The sequence below is a fragment of the Acomys minous genome, assembly GCF_964271855.1.
Source record: "Acomys minous genome assembly, chromosome: 19".
NCBI lineage: Eukaryota > Metazoa > Chordata > Mammalia > Rodentia > Muridae > Acomys > Acomys minous.
This window is the reverse complement of record NC_140499.1, coordinates 47,112,235-47,132,737: the sequence shown is the minus strand read 5'-3', so window position 1 is coordinate 47,132,737 and position 20,503 is coordinate 47,112,235. Positions and strand designations below refer to the sequence as shown.

Genomic DNA, 20,503 nt, shown 5'->3' with positions numbered 1-20,503 from the left:
ATTCACTTTTATTTGCATAATCTACAGCGAGAAATACAATAATAAATGTTTCTAAAATGAAGCATAGATTCCACAAATTCCTTTAAATATTCCTAGCTAAATAATATTTTTAAATGATATATTTTATAAGTTTGGAATGTGGAGTAAACAAAATGCGAGGAAGGATAGCAGGCTACCAAGAAGAGACTTGATACCCTATGAGCATAAACAGGGGGAGGAAGTCCCCCTCAGTCACAGTCATAGGGGAGGGGAGTAAGGGGAAAATGGGAGGGAGGGAGGAATAGAAGGATACAAGGGATGGGATAACCATTGAGATGTAACAAGAATAAATTAATAATAAAAAAATTCAAAAAAGCATTTAATTTGTTTGCATGCTAACATTCCAATAAATTACCACAGAACTCCCTACTTCCCAGATAACCCAGAAAGTCTCAAGATCATGACAGCCCTATTTTAGTCTCCTGAGTTCTGGAATTAAAAAATTGTGCTACCTATCAAGATTTCAAAATTACTCTTCATAACCTGTTGTTTTCTCTTTAAGGATATGAATGAGCCTTCGAGTTTTGTAAATGGAACAGTTACAAATGTATGCAGAAATGATACACTAAATTACCCACCTTATTTCCCAGGTACAATTAGATGGCTATACTTTTTACAGTACTGTATCATTATTGTTTTTTATTGTTTATGGTAAACTCAGTTTGTAGTAAGTGGATTTATTCTAAGTTTTTAATAGTCAGTCACACAGTACAATATATCCAACCTCTTGTCCTATGTTCAACAACTCAACACTGTTTTGAAAAAAAAAAGTATTTCTGTACTCATATTTCTAACCTAATTTAATTTTTATCTTGTGGTTTCCTATGGATTTTCTAAACTAAATTATTTAATTTCCTGTACTCATTAAAAATAGCTTGGAGTGATTATTTTTAGGAAGGAGAAAATGAAAGAGAAATATCTTCTGCTTATTTTTCATCTGATGGCAGCTACGGTCTGAAAGGAGGCGCACACACACAAATAGAGTTTGTGGAAGACAACAGTGGCTTTGGTTCTGAGATCTGTGCTCCAATTGTAATTTTTTTTAATGAAAGAGTACTGAATCAGTATTTCATTTAAATGAATAAAAGTGGCCGAGATTCCATGCAAGGAGAGATAGATTAATGGTAGAGTGCCAACTGCTCTTTGGGAGAACCACAGTTCCTTTTCTACCCACCTGGGGTAGCTAAAAACTACTGATATACCTTGTGATCCAGAGGATTCAACGCCACTTTCTCATCTCCACAGGCACTTATATTAGTATGCACATACACACATAAATAAAAAATTAAAACTAAATATAAAAATTGTATGCAACCAACAATGTACTCATATTTTAGATATTTATAAATGTATAAGATTCAGCTACTATGGTACAGATCACTACAAATACTTAAAATATGTATATGTATACTGTCCAAATAACTAAAAAACAGTATTTTTTAAATCTCCTAATTTGTTGACAAAAAGAATATATGAGTAGATGAAATTTATGCTTTGTTAGAAAGAATATCAGTTTTCTATGGCTTATATGGTGAGTATAACTAAAAAGGTGGTATATATTGTTTCAGAATATTTATTTATTTATTTTTATTTAAATGTAATATTGTATTATTTGATAAGTTCATGCATCCCCATAATGTATTTTTTTTTCTGATGCAGGGTTTCTCTGTGTAGTCTTGGCTGTCCTGGACTCACTTTGTAGACCAGGCTGGCCTTGAACTCACAGCGATCCGCCGGCCTCTGCCTCCCAAGTGCTGGGATTAAAGGCATGCGCCAGCCTATAATATATTTTTCTCATACTAAAACCTCTCTCTTCTACCTCTACTCTTACATTCTCTGAACTTTGAGACTTATTTTTAATTATAATTTGAATTATAATAGAATCACATAATTTACCACTTCCTTATCTTTTCTTTAAAGCCTCCTAAGACTCAGAGTTTTATAACCCAGAGAATTCACATTGATATGGAGTGAAAACTACACTTACCTTTTGATATGAGGACAAGATAACCTCTTAGATTGGAGTTACAAATTACATTTATTTAGAAAATTGGCAGTAGTATTATTCAGAATATTTACAAAATAGGTTTTTCACATATTCATCATAAAAAAATGTTGAAAGGGTACAGTGCTCATCATGGCAATATCCCTGGGTTGATTACTATCCAGATCACACATGTGTTAAAGCATGACTCTGCTCATCATTACAGTCTTGTAAATCATGAATAATCCTTAAATCTGAAAACTAAAGAATATATAGTTGTGATCTCTGCATTTCAGTTCATGTTCTTCAAGGCGTTATTATACTTTTCCAGAACTCACAAAAAGAGGTGAGGGGTTACATTTCCGAACCATGTGTATGGAAACTGAGCAGATTCTTAGTGATGGATCATCAGTTTTGCATTATGATGTGCACAATTTATATGGATGGTCACAAGTAAAACCCACTCTGGAGTAAGTAATGTTTGTAATTTTCCCCTCTACTTTTCTGTTTTACTTCTTTAAAAAAATATTAACAATATTAGCTTCAAGGATTCATACTTCAAGTATCTTGCTAAATTTCGTTCTATTTAAATTGTTTTTTTTAATGTATTTATTTTTTTATTCACTTTATATACTGGTCATAGCAGGGTCCCTCCTCTCTTCCTAGTCCTACCCTCCCTCCCTTTCCCCAAACTCTCTTTCACTATTCCTCACAAAAGGGGATTACCCATCCCATCGCCTCCATCCCAGCCTATCAAGTGACATTGGGACTGAGAAGATTCTCTTTCCTTGTGGCCTGGCAAGGCAGTCCCACCAGGGAGGAGTGATCAGAAAGCTGGCGTCAGAGTTCAAATCGGAGACAGTCCCTACTCCCCTCACTAGAAGATACACATGAAGCTTTAACAGCCATGCATGGTTCCTGATTGGTGCTTCAGTCTCTGCAAGCCCCTCTGAGACCTAGCTAGTTGATTCTGTTGGCCTTCTTGTGGGGCTCCGGTCACCTCCAGGTCCTATTCTCCTTTCCCCCACATTTGCATAAGACTCCCAAAGCATCTGTTCAATGTTTGGCTGTGAGACTTAGCATCTGTTTCGAACCACTGCCGGGTGGAGCCTACCAGAGGACAACTCTGCTGGGATCCTGCCTGCAGGAATAGCAGAGTATCATTAATAGTGTCTGGCTTGGCTCTCTCCCATCACGTAGGTCTCGGGTTGGGCCAGGCATTGTTTAGATGTTTTCTAAATCTCTGATTTTCTGCTCTATATTCATCCCTGGATATCATCTAGACAGAGTAAAATTTGCACTGAAGTTTTTGTAGGGAGGTTGATGTTCCATTCCCATATGTCCTCTTCAGACACTTTGGCTCCTGCTGCTAGAAGTCCCTGCCAGAGTACTTCTAATATTCTCCCAGGAGCCTACTCTGACTTGAGTCTCTAGCTTGTCACAGAGATGCCCCCTCGCCCACACGTTCTCTTTTCTCTGCAGGCCTTCTCTCCTCCTGAACCCACTCCCCAGGTCAGATCTTTGCCCTCATATCTCTCTGTGCTCCTTCTCCTACTTTTTTCCCTCTCTTCTACCATTACCTCTGTATTTTCTATTTTTCATTCTGAGTGATATTTGAGCATGTTTTCTTGGATCCTTTTTGTTACTTATCTTCTTAGGGGCCATGTATTATAGTATGTTTATCCTGTACTATATAGCTAAAGTCCAAGTATATGTGAGCATACACTATGTGTGTCTTTCTTGGTCTGGATTACCTCACTCAGGATGATCTTTTCTAGCTCCATCCATTTGCCTGCAAATTTCATGGTTTCTTTGTTATTAATAGCTGAACAGAATTCCATTGTGTAAATGTACCACAGATTTTTTTTTTTTTTTTTGTCCATCCTTCTCTTGCGGAACATCTAAGTTGTTTCCAGATTCTGACTATTATGTATAAAGTGCCAATAAACATACTTTAGCAAGTGTCCTTGAATGGTGGGGAATTTTGGGGTATATACCCAGGAGTGGTATAATTGGGTCTTAAGGTTGAAGTATTCCCAATTATCTAAGAAAGCACAAAATTGATTTCCAAAGTGGTTGTACAAGTTTGCACTCCCACTAGCAATGGAGCAATGTTCCCCTCTCTCCACATCCTTGGCAGCACGTGCTGTCACTTGATTTTTGATTTTAGCCATTCTGACAGTTTTAAGTTGGAATTTCAAAGTTGTTTTGGTTGGCATTTCCTTGATGACTAAGGACATTGAGTATTTAAGTGCTTTTCAACCATTTGAGGCTCCTCTGTTATGAATTTTCTGTTTAGTCTGTTCCACATTTTAGTTGGGCTATTTTTATTTGTTGGTGTCAATTGTTCTTTTAAACTACTTCTTTCAACTTTTATTTCTATCAAACAAGCAATCTACATATCTTCATTATGGTCACTATCATTATGTTCTTATTGTTTTTGTTTTTTCATGTTATTACAAAGAATTCTGTGCCATTTTAATATGACATATATATGTCATACACACCTATACATGCTAGTATGTGTATACGTTATATTACATATGATATATGTATAAGTCAGAACAAGAAATAGTTGAGAAAGCACTTGAATGATTAAAAATGAAAAGTGAAAGTGAAAAGATAAAAGAATGCAGATAGTAGAAATCAATGTATTATTACAGTATATATTAAATTGGAATATATTTTAATATTCAAAAATCATTAAAGCTACTCTCTAATGATAGAGAAAAAAGAGAAGAAAAATTGTAAACACATTAGCATAAGACATTTCTTCATGAGATTTGATAGGATAAATTCCAGAACTGAAGTACAATGATTACTATAAAAGATAGTCCATTAAAGTATTGCATTCTTTATATACAGTAAATCAGAGGATGCCTTTGCAAATACATTCAGAGTAATATCTACAATAAATATTGATAAATTATATCTAAGTAGAACTGCATTGAGTTGTCATATTTAGACTTCTCTTAAATGTTACAAATTTGATTATTAGCTTAGTTAATACCATTTTTTGTTAACTTACAAACATCAAAAGGTTAAAAAAAAAAGTTACATGTTATATGTACATGTACCTCTAGTAAAAGTTAAAAAGGGAAGAGAATTGTCTGCCATGCCTGGGAGGGTATTAGTACCCAGTGAGTAACAGGAACCTGGTGTCTTTAAGTAGGTGCTATGTCTTCATGAAGATCTCTAAGTAGAAGTATTTAACCCAGTCGTGGTGACACAAGCCTCTAATCCCAACATTTTAAACGCAGATCTCTGAGTACGAGGCCAGCTTGGTCTACAAAGCAAGTTGCAGGTCCACAAGAGCTACACAGAGAGACTCTGTCTTGAAACAAACAAAAAAGAAACCAAACAACAACAACAACAAAAAACTAGCAAGAAAACAAACAGACGTATTTAAATAAAACTAATGATGTAAACATGCAACATATTTCTTCATTGTTTAGTGCATTACAGAAGACCACTGGCTTAAGAGGGATAGTCATCTCTCGGTCTACATACCCCACTGCTGGTCGATGGGGGGGACACTGGCTTGGAGACAATTATGCAAACTGGGATAATTTGGAAAAATCACTTATTGGTATGTAATAATTATCTTTTATCACTGTTTTTTATACTTTTCAAATTTTTTTATTTTCCCTTGTGCTAGATAAGTGTCATTGCTAAATTGTATGAAGTAAAATATTCGCATTATTTTTATGTGACAGGACATCCCTGAAACATCCCTAGTCAGGGAGGTATGAACAATGATCCTTCAGAGAAACAAATGACTGATTATACTTAACTAGTTTATTCGTATAAAATATCTTTATCTGGTTTGGACTCTGTTTTCTGGTTTAAAAGGCAAAAGCTTGAAGATACACTATTCTAAAGCTAAGAAGGAAGTGAGTAGATACTCTCTGCTGTAGAATAAGAATCACTGATAGATAGTAAAAAATGAAATACATCCAACTAATGTGTTTTCTGACAATAGATACATTGCAAATGGCTATATGATTTCTAGCTATGAATAGACAACAAATGCTTTGAATGTAGACTTAAACCTTATTGACTAATGAGAGATTCCTTAAAACCAAGCATAGAATATTTATTTAACAAAGAGCTGGGAAGGTACATGTACTCTATTTTCTTGAAGCTATCAATTTAAATATTATAAGAGTAATTATATTTGTATTATATGGAAAAATAAATGGCTAAATAGGAGCAGAAACGTTTATTGTTAAACTAAGAAAATGAGGAAAACACTAGCACTTAATCTTTTGCCATAATCATTTGTTTATATATTATTTGTGCTTCAATTATGTTATAGTGTTATCACCTTAATGCAAATTATCTCTTTTTGAGAATATTATTAACATTATTAAGCACAATAAGTATTTTAAGATAATACTTTATTAGTAGTACCATTTTTTATTTAATAAGAACTGATATATGAAGACAGCATCTTTATTAATAAAAGTAAAATACTAAAATAAAGGAAAACAGTTTTCTAAAATTTCATTCTAATTTTTAGGTATGCTGGAATTTAATCTTTTTGGGATACCATATGTAAGTAGATCTACTCATTTTATATTTATAGTCTATACCTACTAGGAAACAGTAATTAATATGCATTAAATATAACTATCTTTTAGGTTGGGGCAGACATATGTGGCTTTTTCAACAATTCAGAATACCATCTCTGTGCCCGTTGGATGCAAGTTGGAGCCTTTTATCCATATTCAAGAAATCACAACATTCAATTTACCAGAGTATGTAATTACCACATTTATGTTATTTTGCTTTATTTACTTTTTACTGTGCAACCTTAGATTGTTTGTTGTTGTTTCAATTATATTTTACTTGACAGTGTTGTAGATGAATGATTCAAATCTTTTCAGATATGAAATACTACTTAGTAGGACCTGAAATATGCCCAGAGACCATGGCTTGTTTCGGGACCACATATACTGTAGCCATTCTATATGAGTTTGGAAGAGTAAGGAACAAAATGTCTGACTGTACAACTTATTTCAAACTGGGACAGAGCAACAACAAAAATTCAACTTGAAACTAAATTGATTAAAAGTATAATGCATTTGCAATAATGAATAAAGTGGGAAGATTTAAAAGCATGTATTTAAAAGAGCAAGTTGATAAATTGAGAAACAAGAAAAATAGCATGAATTGTAGGTACGGACTTTGGTGCAGTGGCAATCACTGAGAATTATTAACTAATTTCATAAGGTTTTTGAGTACTAAATTAGGCAGTCTCTAATTTGAATAGTAAGGGGTTATATCCTATTAAGCATTAGTTTGAGCTAAACTTTTAGTTACAAGTGCAGAGAAAAGTGGAACTGAGCAGAAAGCATGCCAGTCAAAGGTGGAGCATATAGAACATCAGAAAGACATAGTTCAAGTGTATTTCTTATAGACAGATGCAGGCTATACTGAGAAAATTTTGTACCATCTAAATTTACTTGAACTAGAGTGGGTGGAATTATTTTTTAGTGGACAAAATCAAGACTACGAAGCAAGTTAGGGATACATTTTGAAGCAACTTGAAAAGCAAGCAAATCATCGAGAAGCACATTGAAGACATATGAAATTTTTAATAAAAACTTATTACTAATTTAGGAGACTATCACATTGGAGGAAAAGGGAAGGGATTAAGAAAGTCTGGATAGGGAATGATTTAGGGAATATTTATCGAAAATATATTCTTAAATATTTATTTCTTATCCTAATCATTTATTATATTCTAATGTGATTTATTTATATTATATCTATTTGTATTTAAAATATGTTTAAGTCGAATAAATATGGGTTAAGGGGACTATAATTAAAGAGATGCATGGTGGTTCTGCCTAAATGGTAGTCCCTGAGGGCTTGGATAAGGAAACATTTGAACAGTGGTGTCAGAGAGGAAAAAGAAATGTTTGGAGCAGGAGAATTCCAGATATAACATGCCATATTTGAAAGTAAAAGATGCTAACAGTGGTGAAAGTTTGGAAGAAAGATATCATAGAGAAGGAAGAACAAATTAGAGAAACATTTGTAAGCAAATATTCCCAGGAAACTCAGCTTGTTGAAATATGAATTCATGTAATAGAACTTAACATTCAATGGTTTAGATATATGTGCTACTGTATTCACAGAACAATTGCTGATATTAAGTAATTTGGCAGTATCCTATGATCTTTTCCTTTTTCTATTTACTTGACTATGAAACTATTAAAATATACTATGTATTAATAGCTAATATATTATACATAGGATTTTGCATAATATTAATTATTGGGGTAGTGAAATTTCAAGTCATGCTTATTTTAATAGTGAATTTGCTGGGGAGAACACCAGGTTATTCCAGTTATTTCCAAAATCTAATAAACTTGGATTGTTCATACACATGATGTAGCTCTAAAAGACATCCCATTGATTGCTATTAACACACATAAGAGACATGTCCTTTGCAATTATGAGGAAGTGCAACTTGTGTCCATGATACTAGCTAAGATTTATAATAATCATTCTCTCTTGTGCTTAGCTGATATGTACAACGGTACTTTTGTAGATTTTTAATACTACACCATCAATATTACTTCTTTCACTTGAAGTATATATTGCAAGTGAGACTGAAAAGCATTCGAGATGTATGTGCATATTCCTTCTGTGCTATTAGTAGTGCTGTAATATATTCAATTCACATGTGACTATGCGGTGTGTCAGGCCAGTAGGATGATATCCACTTGTCCCTTGGTATTTCAGGCTACATTTGGGTAACCAACCATATAATTTGCTTCACAGACTTCACATATCAATGCTGGAAATTACCATAGTCAACAATGTATTTATCATCTTTTAAAGTATGAGCTATGCTTTCTATATTTTTACTTACATTATATCAAATTTTTTGCTTACTGTATATTAGCTTATTAAACTACTTAATATGAAATAGAACTGAGACCATAAAGGATCTTCGTAATGATAGTAAATAGCCCGTGATATTGTTTATATTTTGCTACTTTTATTCTTCAAGAATGTATTAAAATATTAAGATTCAAACAGTGAGTCATGACTGTTACATTGTGCTTTGTTTCAGAGGCAAGATCCTGTTTCCTGGAATGAAACTTTTGCTGAAATGTCAAAGAAAGTTCTAGATATCAGATACACTTTGCTGCCTTATTTCTACACTCAGATGCATGAAGCCCATGTTCATGGTGGCACTGTCATCAGACCTTTGATGCATGAGTAAGTACAAAATTTATTTATTTCTTCCACAAGTAGCTCTCATTTATTTTAATCTGTTATATATTATAATACAATATTTTGTAGGTGCTGTATTATATAATTTGAGATAAAAAGGGATGTAGGTGAACAAATCCAATAAGCCCACTAGTGCAATCAGTGTAAAAAAAATGCTCTAGTTATTAAAACGGTAATTGTTACTTTAAAAATATCTCCTTCATTTATTCATAAGACACTTTGCTGCTTAACTCTCCTATATTAACTGAGTCATTAAATGAATTGGCTGGCTAGATATCCTTTATGATAAACAAATAATACTCACAACTGTATAATTTAAGAACTAGTACTCGAAATATAATCATCAGAACAATAAATTTCAATTGTATGGCTTCACTTTTAAAGATTTAAAAATGTAGCAAATAAGAAACCGCAGTGTGCTCAGCCCTAAATGGGACACCTGTACAATTCCTATTCTCAAGGCCCAGCAACCAGTGCGTGAGAGGGAGAAAGACTGGAAGAGTCAGAGGCTATGAATGACAATAGTAAAACAATGTTTTATCTATACAACAGGGCAGCTGCACATAAGGACTCAGATGGTTGTGACCTTGTGTGCAAAACTTGTGCAAGCACAAAGCAGACAAAATATGAGAATGGAATAGGAAAGCAGACAAGGAGACCCTTCTCTGGGCTGCGGAACTATTAGTAATAGATGACTGTTCAGAGATTGATAGTGTGTTTTATGTTTATAGTCCCTGTTGTGTTGAATATGCTCCAATGGATAACCAGAGACTCAAGAATATACAGGTGGCACATTTTTGCAACCAATGTTTTTTTTCTTTAAATCATAAGAAATGATAAAGGGTTGGTAGGGGTAAAATAAAATTATGTGAAAACGAGAAGAAGTAGCCTTTGGGAATATGACACAACCAATATTGTGAGCCAAGAATATGGCTGTATGCTCAGCTCACCTGCTGCCATCCTGCTGTCTCTCTCTTCATCCTGTTGGAACTCACGTTCTCATGTTTCCATTAATCCCTTTTGCGTTTCTAACTCTTGAGAGTTTGATTCTGGATTCTGAACAGCTTGCTGTCCTGGTGAGAGTTCTTCAGTCTTTGTCTCATGGGGAGTTCCGTGAGGGCTAATCTCCAAGGACCGCTTTTTAACCAGTAATTTTGGTGCTAATGAAACAAAAGCAAAACTAAGCCAATTTAAAAAAATGACTCATTGCTTAACTTCAATAACCTAAGAAACAGGAACATTTTGCTGGTAACTATTTCCAAATCTGTAATATTTTTCTATGATTATTTATTTTCTATGCTAGAAATCTGCTTACATCTTTGATGCCATAATGGCATGTCAGCCAATATGAAGGGCTCTAAGGCGATCCTTCATCCTTCTTCTGTGATGCTTTAAAGTCATGTTTTGAACTATAGATTCCATATGAAGCACTGTAACTCCTACTTTCTATCTTCTCATTATAGTCCTTTACCTGCTGAAGAGTCATCTCTACACCACTGGGCCTTGCTACATTTTTTTTTGTTTTGTTTTAATTTTTAGATTGTGTTTGAAACAGGCTTTTACTTTGTATACTTGGAACTCACTGTGTAGCTCAGATGGTCTTCATCTCATGGCAATCCTCCTGCCTCAGCTTTCATATATTGGGATTGCACTTGCAAACGTACATATCTTATTTTAAAATTTCTACTGATTGTAATAGAAAAAAATCCACACGATGAAAGTTTTATAATCATTTTAAGGCTATCTATCAATGCTGCCTTCAATTTCCTTGATCACTTACAAGACAAAGTTAATATTTAAGCTTCTATATTAACTCTTCGTTATAAACTTGCCTCCATAGTGACTTGTCATTAAGTTGTTCAAATATTTCTTTTTTAAATTTTATTTTATTAATTTATTCATATTATATCTCAATGGTTATCCCATCCATTGTATCCTTCCATTCCTCCCTCCCTCCCATTTCCCCCTTACTCCCCTTCCCTATGACTGTGACTGAGGGGGACCTCTTCCCTCTGTATATGCTCATAGGGTATCAAGTCTCTTCTTAACAATCTTTTTTGTTAGAATATTTAGACATAGTTTGACTTTACTCAGAATATCTGTACTGCTCCACACTGTGTTCCAAGTAACAGATATTTTTGTCTTAAGTATTTTTAAACATGGTTTTCAGTCGAATACACACACACAAAAAAAAAAAAAAAAAAAGAAAGAAAGAAAAAAGAAAAAAAAACTTTACAACAACTGGAGTCTCCAAAATCATTTATTGAAAATTTCAGGTTAATTGAATATTTTGTGATTATTTTGTTAAGGTTCTTTGATGATAAAGAAACCTGGGAAATATACAAGCAGTTCCTGTGGGGTCCAGCTTTTATGGTGACTCCCGTCCTTGAACCTGTAAGTATGGCCATGTATTGTATTATCAGAATGATATAATTTAATAGCAGATGATTTCAATGACTGTCTTTTTCACTTCCAGTTCATGAACAATGTGGAAGGTTATGTCCCTAATGCTCGGTGGTTTAACTACCATACGGTAAGTTTAGAAAGAATTTTGAGGAACTAACTAAACAAAAATCTATCTTGCTGGATCGTTTATTCATATAATAATTTATATATATGTTTATTTTCCACTTGAAAATACAGAATTAGTTATATGTAGTCAATTATTGTTGAATCAAATTAACATGCCATGGTACAATTAATTTATTTGGCTCCAGTGTGTTATGCAGTCATTGACTTGTTTTAGCAAACAAACACAAAAATATATACTATATTACAAATGTCTGTTGCCTCTTTCTGTTGTAAAATAATGTTCATTAAAAAATAATGGAGTTATTTATATTTTGAGACCTTACAAACTCCACACTTTTATAGGAGATCTGAAAACAAACAATATCTATGGGGATGAAAATGTAACAAGGACCTAACGGTACACTTTAAATGAGATGATTTCTTTTAAGAAAAACATGGTTTTTTTGCTAGCTTTTAAGTAGAAAATTGTGACATTTGATTTCATAAATGTGCCTTCTTGAATTCTTGTGTTACTAATAATTTCATTTCTCATTCCTCCTCTTCTTCTCATTACCAGGGGGAAGATATAAAAATTAGAGGACAAAGTCAAACATTTCCAACACCTTTTGATACAATCAATCTACATGTCCGAGGAGGTTATATTCTACCTTGTCAAGAACCTGCACAGAACACATATCACAGGTATGTTAACTGTTTTTAAAACTGTAATTCCATTCTTTAATATATCTAACTGTAAAGGTCAGCAGTTCGAAATGATCTGAGCTTTTCCAAGGTGATCCTTCTTTAAAAATGTGGGTGCAGGCCGGGCGTGGTGGTGCATGCCTTTAATCCCGGTACTCGGGAGGCAGAGGCTGGTGGATTGCTGTGAGTTTAAGGCCAGCCTGGTCTACAAAGGGAGTCCAGGACAGCCAGGGCTACACAGAGAGACCCTGTCTCAAAAAAAAAAAACAAAAAACAAAAAACAAAGCGGGTTCTTAGTCATAAACAGAAGGCATGCAAGACGAACAGACTTGGATGAACTTTAGTTCTCTCTGCTACCTAGTCCCATTGGGATGACAGAAAGTCATCCTGGTAGATGCTTCACTTGAAACATTGAGTCAGTTAAGCATTCAATAATCTTGGGTAAATTAAAATTTTGTCATGAGATGCAAACAACGCTATCCATCCTTAGTTGGAAATGGACATGATTTCTTTTTATTATAGTGAAGAGTAAATATAATAACCATTATAGTAATTCGTAGTATTTTAAGATCTGACCTTATCTCTCAACATCACCTACTTAAAAATTTCTTTAAAATGTAATTTCAAAAGAAAAGTTGCTAGTATCTCTCTACATTCAGTATGTTGAAGACTAGTGGAATATTGTTTTCCGGTGTTGTATCCCCTTTTCAAGTAAGCTTTCCCTCAGTAAGTAAAAGTGAAAACTCATGACCTCTCTTTATAATATGCGTAAGTGTTCACAAATGAATACTCTGTCTATTGAATGGCTGCTTAAGCGAGGCCATCATCTTTTTATTTTTAGCTACGACATAGAAATAACTTCACCTCTTAAAACATTCTTTTCTGATATTTAATTTTATTAATTTATTTTTGAGGCAGCGTCTTATATAGTACAGACAGGCTTTGAACTTACTACATAGCAAAGGAGAACCTTGAACTTTTGTTTGTCCTGTCTCTACTTCCTGAGTGCTGCTTGGATTTCAGGTATTTCCTACCTTCCTTAGCTTATATAGGGTTAGATCTCACTACCAGGGCTTCATATATACTGGGAAAGGTGTCTAATTGAACTGCATTCCCAGACCCAAAAATAATATTTTTTAAGACTTTCTAGAATACAATTCTGTATTGTAGAAGGGTAAGAGGATGTTACAAACGTTTCAATGTCTTTGCTATTTTCATAGCCTTTTTTTTTTATATCACAAACAGCCCCATCATCTTTGGTGAACTTGCATGGACACATAACTATTGTTCAATGTCAATAATTTATAACAGGGTTTATGCCTGCTCTTTTATGAATCTGTGGTTTTAAGCAAGTGAGTAGTATCACACAGAGTAGACTCATTGCTCCAAAGAGCTTTTATTTTCTATCCACTCAACCCCATGTAACTCATGACAATCACAATCACGCAGCATTAGCATACACCATTTGTATCTTATGGAATGACATGTTTTTTAAACTATACAGTATGTAGCTTTTAAAATTTACTTTTATTCACTTAGTAGTGCACTTATACAGTCCCTCCATTTCTTAACATTTTACCTTACTTATTTATATCACTGAATAATATTCTATTTTTAAGTCTATATTATTTGGAAGATTTTCCTTTAATTTCTATTTTGTTTCACAGCCTCTATCTCTCCGTTTCTCTTCTGTGGTATATTTTCTGACTTACACTCTATCAAAATATAGATATCTATTAACAATAGCTAATTAATAATTAATATTGTTGATATACATTAAAAATATTGTCAACAGTAGTTTCTTCATATTACTAAGTTTCCTGGAGATGCAAGACCAAGAATAAAGTCTTATTCTGTGTGAAGACTAATGGAGCTACACCTGTTTTTAATTTCCCTAGTTTTATTCATTATTTAATCAAACACCAGGTCCTTTCTTTTAAAATTTATAACAATGCCTACGAATATGTCCAACCTCCAAGGATCACAAATATATTCTGTGGCATGTATGTAAGGGGGACTTTCTTTTCACTTCTTACTCTTTCATACGCCTATTTTTCTGGAAAGCTACATGATGGTATCCTAGAGGCCATGAAGAGACTTCTTAACTGCTTGAGCCATCTCTCCATTTAAACACGAATATGTAATTTGTACCATGAAGAACTTTCCGTTTCAATGAGAGAGGTCTTTCTTCTACTTTTTTCTGTTCATGTGCTGAGGGTCACAAGTTATATGTGGTATTGGCATTTTATACACACAGAGTAGAGTCTAATCTCTTAAGTATCTGTAAGCTCTAGCTTCAACCAGACTTTTATTTTTGTTTTCAAGAGATCTTCTTGCTATGTAGCAGAAGTAACCTTTGAATCTATGATGATCATGCCACAGTCTCTCAAATCTGGGAATATGGGATTAAAGTTATATGTCATTACAATTATAAATAAGATTTCATTTATCTAAGTAAATTTTAATTAAAACATGTCAACATTTGTGCTTTGATATGCTTATCTAAAAATTAAATATGAAGTTACTAAAAAATTGGGCTTTAAAATTCTGGATATGTTAGGAAATTTCTGAATAATATGTCTTTCAATATTTGTGATTACATAGCAAGACAGAAAAAATAGTTTGTAAAAGAAATACTTTTTTAAAAAACAAGTTGATACTCTCAAACCAAGTTACTTCTCACACACTGCTATAGAGTCAGCTGTGTTTAATTTATAAGTAGACCTACGTAGGCATGAGCTGAGAGACACTATCAATTACAAAGTCTGAACTTGGAAGTATCTGGTTTTCTTTTCATTATTTTTATATGAAATTTACATTTGAATGATTTTTACATATAAATGTGAAGAAATGTTAAGCTTACAATATTAAAAATTCTAGTACTAGGGCTGCGGCTACAGCTCAGTGGCAAAATACTGGATATCCCTGTGTCTGAGCCTTGTACTGTGAGGGAAATGAAAGTAGGAGCGACAGAGGAAAAGAGAGACTGATTAAAATAGTGATGCATAAAAGTAAGGGTGTCTATAAACGTAATGCCTCTAATTACTCTGAGCGAGTGCTCTTCTTACTAACGGCAGTAGGTGAGCTCTTAGTGTCAAGTGACACTGGCAATATTTTGCATTGACTGTGGTGAATTTCTTCTCTGTGTCTCTTTTTCTCTCTTTATACAAGGGAGTTTCTTCATTTACTCTGCTACGATGTTTGTTTTCTTAATGTTCATTATAATTCATTTTCTTATTAACCATCTCATAAAATATCCTTCTCTGAAAACATAGATAGCATTACATGCTTTTTTCCCCCCCACTTGTAGTCGACAGAATTACATGAAGCTCATCGTTGCTGCAGATGACAACCACATGGCACAAGGAACTCTATTCTGGGATGATGGAGAGACTATAGGTGAGTGTGCTGCTCACCAAACAAATGGAACTGGCAGCACGCACCTTAAATTACATGGCGTTTCCTATTGAACGCAGGCCTATATTTAATGTTTTAAAAAGTACAGTGATAGCTGGAAAGAGCATACAAAAATGTTTTTAAAAGTAAAGGCTCCTCTCTTACTTTAAAGATATTTATTCCCTGTACTGAAATATAAGCTAAGTGAATTGCACAGGGATGGTTTATCTTTAGCAGAGGCTAGCACAGTGGTGTTTCCATCGACCTGGACAAGTCAATGAGTTGAGCATGCCACATTTCATGTTGCATAATGGATGCAAAAAGCATGCTCTAAAACTTGTAGACACTCTGCAGAGCAGGATGAGATAAGTCCAGTCTCCTTACTGTGTTGCTATTGATTTTGCCTTCAAAATAAACATTAATGTGTTTTTTTTTTATCATGGATGTTTTTGTTTCTTATTATTACCTTAACATGAAAAACAATCCTAAAGTTGAATTTATTTTCATTTTTATCATAACGGTGTCTCAACATATGTAGCTGGAATAAAAAGCTAAGCCTCTCAATATAGACATGCTTTGCTCTCCATTGACATCAGGAACATATAAAGGTCTTGTTAAGAGTGCACAGAGTGCTTGCCTGGAAAAACAGGAGAATCTGATTTCTGTTCCAAGAACATACTCTTTTTGTTTTGTTTTGTTTTGTTTTGTTTTCCCAAATAATGATTGTGTGCCATGAACTCCCACACTGTGGAATTGGAGACAGACTTGATTTTGGAGTAAGGTGTAAGCCATGTCATCTATGTGACAAACTCTGGGCTAGCTGGAGAACCTGTCTCAAAGTATAAAACATTGGAACCATTCACCTTTCAAAAACACATGAACACAAATACATATACACAAATACATGAAAATCTACATGTCTATGTGAATATGTAGACAGAAAATGTTTGTGGCAAAATATAAGATTTAGAGTCAGCAAAATTAATACCATGTTATTTTCAGAAGATTAATAATATGAATATATCATTATTTTCATATTCTAACATGTGTGAATAGTTATGGAATTGAAAGACATAAGGTTTTCAACTTTATGCCAGTCCATGTTTCCCATCATAAATATAACTGTAGTTCTCTTTTGCCATCTTATAAATCTTTAGTTATTGTATAAGTACAAGGAAAATAATATTTTTAAGTTTATTCATTTGCTTAATTGCCTCAACAAATTTCTTCATAACAAATTTCTTCACTGAACAATGAGAGTTTCAATAAAAATAATGATTATAATAATGGGAATACACATATCCTATCACATTTCTGTTATTGTACCTAATATTTTCCTTATAGGAAGTCTTTACTGAGTGTTAGATGCATTATGATTATGGCAAATTGGATTTAAACTCATAGTATATATAGCATTTTAATGTTTTGAGTGTTAATTTGACTTTAACAATAAATGCATCAATAGAATATCATCATTTCCTCCTGAAAAGAAAAATAAGTATGCTAATATTTACAATTGTTCTCTAAAACATAAAATCAACTCACTTTTTTCTCTCTCTACAGACACTTATGAAAATAATCTTTATACCCTGATACAATTCAATTTAAACAAGGTATGTAATATCTTCCATAATCATATTTACTAGATAATGTATGGAGTTTTACTCTTTCTTCATAATATAGAACACATTACTTAATATACTTGGATTACTTATTTGCTGTTTAATGGATTCATTTTGGTTTACAGCTATGTAGTTTTTATTTAGTTGGAATTTTAATAGAGACTATTTCTTTTTCTTTGGCTTTATAGACAACTATAACAAGCAAAGTATTGGAATATGGGTACAGAAACAAATATGAGATGATACTTGGAAACATCTATGTGTGGGGGAAAGGAACATCCATTGTTAATGGAGTTAATTTGATTTATGATGGAGTTACACAACCAGTTACATTTACTCACGATGCAGACAAGGAGGTGAGTGCCATAAGAATGTTTTTTACTCTAGCACACCTCTGTAAAATGATTCTTCATGGTCAGCTCTGAGACCAAAGAAGAGAATTACAAATTAACTGTGGTGTCTGCCATTTACTTATTTTGATCTTCATATTTATTTGAGTTTTAATATCCTCAGGAACTAGTCATACAAATCAATTTAATTACAGCTAATTTATACTATTCACTACAGAAACTAAGCCATATTAATTTAGACTAAAATTCTATTTGCTATCTGCTGGAACAACTCAGCAAATAATATTTTTACTAGTAAGATCTTCCTTTGTGCACTGAATATATCTTAGATAAAAAGCCTCCATGTTTCAAAATTAATGTAGCTCCCTTTAGCACTATTAATATTGTCATGAGAGTGGCAAGAGAGACTCTGAGCCAGGTGTCGGGAGTCCTGTGTCAAAAAAGCACCTCCGCCTGAAAAGGTATTTTATTTTCCACTATAATTATAGGTCTTTCTTCCAAATTTGGTAAGTAAGTACACTTATGCAACCATTAAATTACTTCACATCCAAGTTCTGTGAATTTACATCCGATAAATTTGGACTTAATACAATATATAGTTAATAAATCAGTCACCAGTGTTTCCAATGAGCTAGGTCATGTGTTCATTACTATAAATGTGAAGAAAACATCCTTTTTGAATTTGAATTGGTATGGAAATGGCCACCAAGCAGTCACTTTAAGTGAATATAATTCACAGAGTACCAGATTGACCCCTCCCCCAATCAGCTTTAAGAAAGACAGCTTTGGACAAGGTTTTGTTCTAATGGATTCCGCAGGCTGTTAGTGTCCTACAGCACCAGAGCCAAAGGCTCTTTTACTTGAGTCTGAACACTTGCTGTGAGGACCCTGATGTCTCATCTGAATGTTTGGTTTACTGCTCATCTTAGTCTCTCTACTACTTAGACATTAAACTGTCCTAAATTTCTCTAAATTATTTCAGCATTGGTGATGAAGAGTAGGTTGAAATATTTGGTGCCCTTTGTTGGTAAAAGTTGATAGTTTAGTCCCACAAATGTATTTTTTTTTTGTGAAAACTGTACTGGCTTCTAAAATTCCTATTAAAAATGATAGTGATGTCATTCTTGGTATGAGGTAGAAGACTAAGCAATTGTTTCCTTGAAAGGCAAATTGGTTTTCCATAATCCAGGTTTTATTGCCTGTTAATCAAAGCTTAAAGTAAATTGAATTGGATTTCCCATTGTTTAGTGAGCTTGAAAGAAATATTACATGCTTTTTTATTTTTACACTTATTTAATAATAGCAAATAAGCCTCATGGTTTTACTTTAAAAATAAAGTGCATAATAACAGCCGAACATGGTCAAATAAGGTATTCTGACATGTTATTTCATTATTCATTTTGGACAATCATATCATGTAAAGCCATACTTTTTCAAAAACAATTTATTTTATTAATTATAAACCTTTGCACAAATATTTTTAAATGTCAATATAATTACTTCAATGATTTATAAAACATATTCATTTTAAATAGCAACTGTACTCAGTTCTTTGTAAGTCTATGTCAATAAATCTCGTGTGAATATATACTTCAAAACACTTGTGCTGATTATCCTATACCAAATGATCAGCTATGAAAACAAACATATACATTATACAGAATGAGAAGTTTTTATTTATGTATTTATGAATATGTTTGTAAATAGCAACAACTAATGTAAAAAGAGGCCATGAATTTGAAAAAGGGCAACTGGAGTATATAAGGGAATTAGGAAGGAGGAAAGAGAAGGAAGAAATTAAATAATTATAACCTCAAGAAGTATACTGTGTGAATCACAATACCATTCCCTGAGTCTGTGTCCTAGACTAGATGAAGACTAATTGACCTGAGTAGTAGAAGAAATTGCATGTATCTGTTATTGCCGGGATTCACTGTGGATGTAACGTCGTGTGACATGATGTGATATTGCTATGTGATATGATGTGACTAGCTGCTTTAAGTCCCTGCCACGTAGACTTTCTGGCTGTGATCGACTATAACCTGGACTGTGAACAAAAACAGCCCCCCTAACAACACACAAAACAAACATCATGTATGAATGTCAAAATCAAAATAAAGAGAAGCTATGTCTGCTGATTTAGAGATGATCTGAGAAGGAGATTGTGTTTGTTATAAAAGAATGACAAAAGAACCCTGTAGTTTCAATTAAGCAATTAATTGCAATTTTACCTTTTATTTTAAGATACTGACAATTGACCTGAAAAATTTGGGTGTTACTCTTGATCAACCAATTGAAATCAGCTGGTCATGAAGATTACCATCAGTTTGGGTTCCTGAGGAGGAGCTGATACCAAGTTCATGCTTCACCTCCGTCTACTTCCATCTTTACTGACTTCTCACATTATTACAATAAAATTAACACAGTCTTTATCTTAATATTTCTTCATTGTGTACATCAAAAGAAGTGCTGACTCATTCTATGAATGCAACCTGGATGCCACTGCTCAGCAGGCTTAACAGGATTTGAATAATTATAGTACCTTTTAAATAACCTTTTAAATAGACCTGTAAACTTGTTTGCTTGTAACTAGGATATAAATTCAAGGAGGTGATTTTTAACTTAACATTTTTTGTAATTATAAA

The 20,503-nt window shown here is 33.4% G+C and overlaps 1 protein-coding gene across 1 annotated transcript in view; it reads left to right on the top strand.

The window, feature by feature from the left end:
- Nucleotides 1–20,171, top strand: part of SI (sucrase-isomaltase) — a gene marked incomplete at both ends in the record, with an annotated part of 89,002 nt that extends 68,831 nt beyond the window's left edge. Inside the window, 13 exons of the mRNA XM_084769074.1 lie at nt 542–629; nt 2,355–2,493; nt 5,479–5,612; nt 6,546–6,580; nt 6,667–6,783; nt 9,114–9,262; nt 11,587–11,671; nt 11,754–11,810; nt 12,366–12,490; nt 15,801–15,889; nt 17,450–17,499; nt 17,697–17,864; nt 20,103–20,171. Of these exons, the coding sequence (XP_084625200.1) occupies nt 542–629; nt 2,355–2,493; nt 5,479–5,612; nt 6,546–6,580; nt 6,667–6,783; nt 9,114–9,262; nt 11,587–11,671; nt 11,754–11,810; nt 12,366–12,490; nt 15,801–15,889; nt 17,450–17,499; nt 17,697–17,864; nt 20,103–20,171 (1,305 nt within the window). The remainder of the gene's footprint in view (nt 1–541; nt 630–2,354; nt 2,494–5,478; nt 5,613–6,545; nt 6,581–6,666; nt 6,784–9,113; nt 9,263–11,586; nt 11,672–11,753; nt 11,811–12,365; nt 12,491–15,800; nt 15,890–17,449; nt 17,500–17,696; nt 17,865–20,102) is intronic.
- Between the last annotated feature and the right edge of the window lie 332 nt (nt 20,172–20,503).